A 4,151-nucleotide genomic window follows, 5' to 3' on the forward strand; every position below is an offset into this window, starting at 1 on the left:
ACTTTACATGTGACGATGAAATGTAATATTATGTTTTAGTTTAGTTTTACTTGTGTTGCTTGCGTGCATTGATCGAGCGAAAACTTTACAGTACGCGCGCGTATACGTATATTACTTTGCAGCGAATAATGCGTATTCGAAAACCAAATTAAAACAAAAAAGAATCATCAATTGAAATAAGCAGAAAAAGAAAAAAAAAGCCCCTTTGGTCCCGGTTGGTAATACCGACCGGGAATAAAGGGGCCAGCCCAGACGCTGGCGTGGCTACCTTTTTAGTCCCGGTTGGTATCACCAACCGGGACTAAAGGTCCACTTCTATTCCCGGCTACTAACCCTTTATTCCCGAACTCCTATTCTGGGCTGCGTAACCGGGAATAAATGGGTTGGCAGCCGGGAATAGAAGCCCTTTTTTTACTAGTGATATATATATATGGTGCCTTGACTAGCGAGCAGCCGGCCGGCCGGTGAATAAAAATAGTCTAGAAGTCGGACCAACTCACTGTATGCTTTGCTCAATATAATCTTGCTTTCTTCTGGACGACGGTCCATGCAAAGAAACGACTTGCCACGAATCGAACCAGGGGAGTGATCGAGTGGCTAAGCCGCCTAACAAATGCTTAAAATTAAATTAAAAATAAGAGCTTTGTTACGGTGCTTGGAGGCTCCCTTGAAATTTATTTACGGCAGCTATTAATTAAGAAAATTAATTAATTATGTTTAGAAAGACATGTATTAATTAAAAATAATACATCCGATCGATGAGGACATACACAAATATCGCATGCACTGTGTGGTGTCGGTCGGTGTCGGTGTCGCGTACGCCCGTGCCCTGCCACCGCTGCAGGCCGAGGCTATATAGAACTGTAACTGAATGAATCACTGTGTCACACTGTGACTGCATCCAATATATCGTGTCGTATCCACAGTACTACAGCAACCATGGACGCAGCAGCAGGCGCCACAGGCAGTGCCGACGATCGCCTGCTCCTTCTTGCCGTCGTGGTGGTCGTCGTCACCGTCTCCTCGCTTGCCGTCCTCACCGCCATCCACTCCAGACGAAACGTCCCACGTGGAGCTCCGAGCCCGCCGTCGCTCCCTCTGCTCGGCCACCTCCACCTGCTCGGCTACCCACTGCACCGCTCCCTGTTCTCGCTCGCCGTCGCGCACGGTCCCGGCGGGGCCAGCACGGCCGCAGCCGCTGCGCCGGTCCTGTCTCTGCACCTTGGCGCGCGGCGCGCGCTGCTGGTGTCCGCGCACGCCGCGGCCGTCGAGTGCTTTACCGAGCGCGACGCCGCCCTGGCGGGCCGCCCGCGGCTGCTGGCCGGCGACGTCCTGGGCTACGGGTGCACCGATATCCTGTGGGCTTCCTACGGCGACCACTGGCGAACGCTACGCAGGTTCTTCAGCGCCGAGCTCCTCTCGGCCTCCCGCCTCAACACGCGCGCCGCCGACCGCCGCGCAGAGGTCGCCGCCCTCGTCCACACCCTGATTCGCGATGCTGCTGATGCTGCCGGCACCACGGCTGCTGCTACGTCGGTGATGGTCACCCTGCGGCCAAGACTTTTCGAGTTCGTCATCAACGTGATGCTGCGCGCGCTCATCGGCGCGTCCCTGCACGGTAGCGACGCTCGCCGGTGGCAGGAGATCGTCGAGGAGAGCGTCCGGCTCAACGCGGCGCCCAGCGTCGGGGACCTGTACCCTGCTTTGCGGTGGGTCGACCGGCTACGAGGCGTGGACGCGGCGCTTTCGAGGCTGCAGGCGAGGCGCGATGCGTTGCTCGTCGGCCTCATCGAGGATCACTGTCGAAAGCGTGACGCTGGTGGTGTCCGAGACACCGATACCGGGAACAAAGTTGCCCTTGATGAGCTCCTGTCTCTGCAAGAAACAGATCCCATCTACTACACCGATACTGTCATCAAAGGCATCGTCATGGTCAGTAGTCTCTTCTCTTCAGTTAACCATGCATCTTGCAGAACTAACTCGCTTCACACCTTTTGTTTCTTTGGTTTTTACTTTATAGTTATCAATAATTTTGATAGTACTAATTATGGTCAAATACTCACTTCACCAAATAAAACTTCTAGTAGTATTAAAAAATTGTCCAACAAAAAATCAATCTAGCAACTATGTGTTGCAACTCCACTTATTTGTAGCCATCCATCATCTCCGAACATGCTCTCAGCATTTGACACGTGTTCACAGCTGGCCATTTTTATTTGTGGATGTGCAACTTTTAACTTGCACGAATCTTGAATTAAACTAAACCGTTGGATAACCAGTGTTGCAACACATAGCCGTTGAAAATACACCTTGAGAGTATCAGCTTGAGACTACGGTCCGCATACCACTAGGCATTCGTTTTAACCAATAGCTTCTTGGGTGCTTGAGTTTTGATGTAGGACTTTGGGGTGAGAAATGTTCCCCGGCTTCGTGGCATTGCTAGCAGTGATGAGGCCTTTGACGCCATGCTCCTCGTAGGAGGCATTGACACAAGAGGCCTCCAGCCTCCTATGGTTTCTGTTGAAAAACCTTGGTCTCTCGGTCCACAATGACAATAGGCCGCCCACCACCCACGCACCCCAAGTTGTTTCCTTGTTTGTTCCGTCAAGAAGGGTTATTTGTCCACTGCTGCTTTTGGTGGCTTCGCGGGCTTTGTGTTGTTGTGCTGGTATCGCGTTGTTGCTTCCTTTGTGGATGATGGGTGGAAGGGGGGTTAGTGCTTTGCGTTGTACGTTGCTTCTTCTTTATTAATACATGTCCGGCAATTTCTTGCATGTGTCTTTACCAGAAAAACCTAAACAGTATGGATTGCCTTCAATAAATAATGTACATAAGGAATTTTGATTGAACACATGTGAAGTTAGAAATATTTCTATTATATACTAAAATAAATCCCAATGATGGTACGGTACATATGTAGGCAATACTCCAAGGAGGGACTGGGACATCTATGCTGACAATCGAATGGGCGATGGCACAGCTGCTGCTGCATCCTGAAGCCATCAACAAGGTGAGGACGGAGATCGACACGCACGTCGGAACAGCTCGGCTGGTGGAGGAATCGGACATCGCCAGCCTCACGTACCTACAGTGCGTCGTCAAGGAAACCCTCCGTCTGCGCCCCGTGGGTCCCATCATCCCGGCGCACGAGGCCATGGAGGACTGCACCGTCGGCGGGTTCCACGTCCGGCGGGGCACCATGATCCTCGTGAACGCCTGGGCGATCCAGCGGGACCCCGCGGCCTGGGACGCGCCAGACGAGTTCAGGCCGGAGCGGTTCTTGGACGACGATGGTGGCAAGGTGACGGCGGCGAACGCCGTTCCCATGCTGCCGTTCGGGCTGGGCCGTAGGCGGTGCCCCGCTGAGGCCATGGCGATGCGCCTTGTTAGCTCCACGGTGGCGGCGCTTGTGCAGTGCTTCGAGTGGGATGTTGGGGAAGGCAGAACGATTGACATGACAGAAGGTGGTGGGCTGTCCATGCCCATGGCGACACCGTTGGCTGCTGTCTGCAGGCCTCGTGAGTTTGTGAAGAGCATGCTGTCTGCCTCAACATGATGTCGTGAATAGTTGCAATTAGTGGTTACTAGAAATGATAAATTACGTATTATTTATCTTCTGTCGCTCTTTACTCTCAGATTGTTGTTAAGCCAAACTATCTTTAAGTTTGACCATGTTTGTATACAAACAATAATATTTTATGGGGGAAAGTACATTGTTCAGCCTCCTAGTGGCACCTCATTATTTATTTTAAAAAGATGATCAAATAAATTTAAAGCAGAAACAAGTAGATGTAGATAACGTTTTCAGAAGAAAAACTGGTACTAGTTTCCTATTTTCCTGATCTGGAATAATTTAATTATGTATTTTCGAGATCATACCAGCTTCAACATCAATCAAAGGTCAAAATTTGTCTAGTTTTCCAGTTTCGTCAAAAAAATTTCTCTAGTTTCGACAGAGAGGGTGTTCGTTATCCGATCTTGAAGTTTAAGGAAAAATCAGACTAGCGTGCAAATTAAAAGGTTGAAAAATGGAATTTACCGTTACTTGTTGATAGACTTGGTCAAACTTTGAATTAAAATGTGGTAACATGTGCTACCCCGATTTGATTCCATGAAATGAGGTTGGTCGCCCAGCTGATCGCGCGGGCAAG

General features: G+C 50.4%; 1 protein-coding gene across 1 annotated transcript; it reads left to right on the forward strand.

The window, feature by feature from the left end:
* The first annotated feature begins 900 nt into the window (after window positions 1-900).
* On the forward strand, window positions 901-3,608 carry LOC136482743 (cytochrome P450 81Q32-like). Its single transcript, XM_066479942.1, has 2 exons — window positions 901-1,932; window positions 2,921-3,608. Exons 1-2 carry the CDS (start codon window positions 940-942, stop codon window positions 3,554-3,556), a joined length of 1,629 nt encoding a protein of 542 aa, XP_066336039.1. The 5' UTR covers window positions 901-939; the 3' UTR covers window positions 3,557-3,608.
* Window positions 3,609-4,151: the final 543 nt, after the last annotated feature.

The sequence above is a fragment of the Miscanthus floridulus genome, chromosome 9 (genome assembly GCF_019320115.1).
Source record: "Miscanthus floridulus cultivar M001 chromosome 9, ASM1932011v1, whole genome shotgun sequence".
NCBI lineage: Eukaryota > Viridiplantae > Streptophyta > Magnoliopsida > Poales > Poaceae > Miscanthus > Miscanthus floridulus.

Excerpts from the sequence above, each read along its gene's own strand:
- LOC136482743 (XM_066479942.1), top strand. The coding sequence starts at position 940 with ATGGACGCAGCAGCAGGCGCCACAGGCAGTGCCGACGATCGCCTGCTC. Across the intron at positions 1,933-2,920 it reads TCATCAAAGGCATCGTCATG|GCAATACTCCAAGGAGGGAC; the intron begins GTCAGTAGTCTC and ends GTACATATGTAG.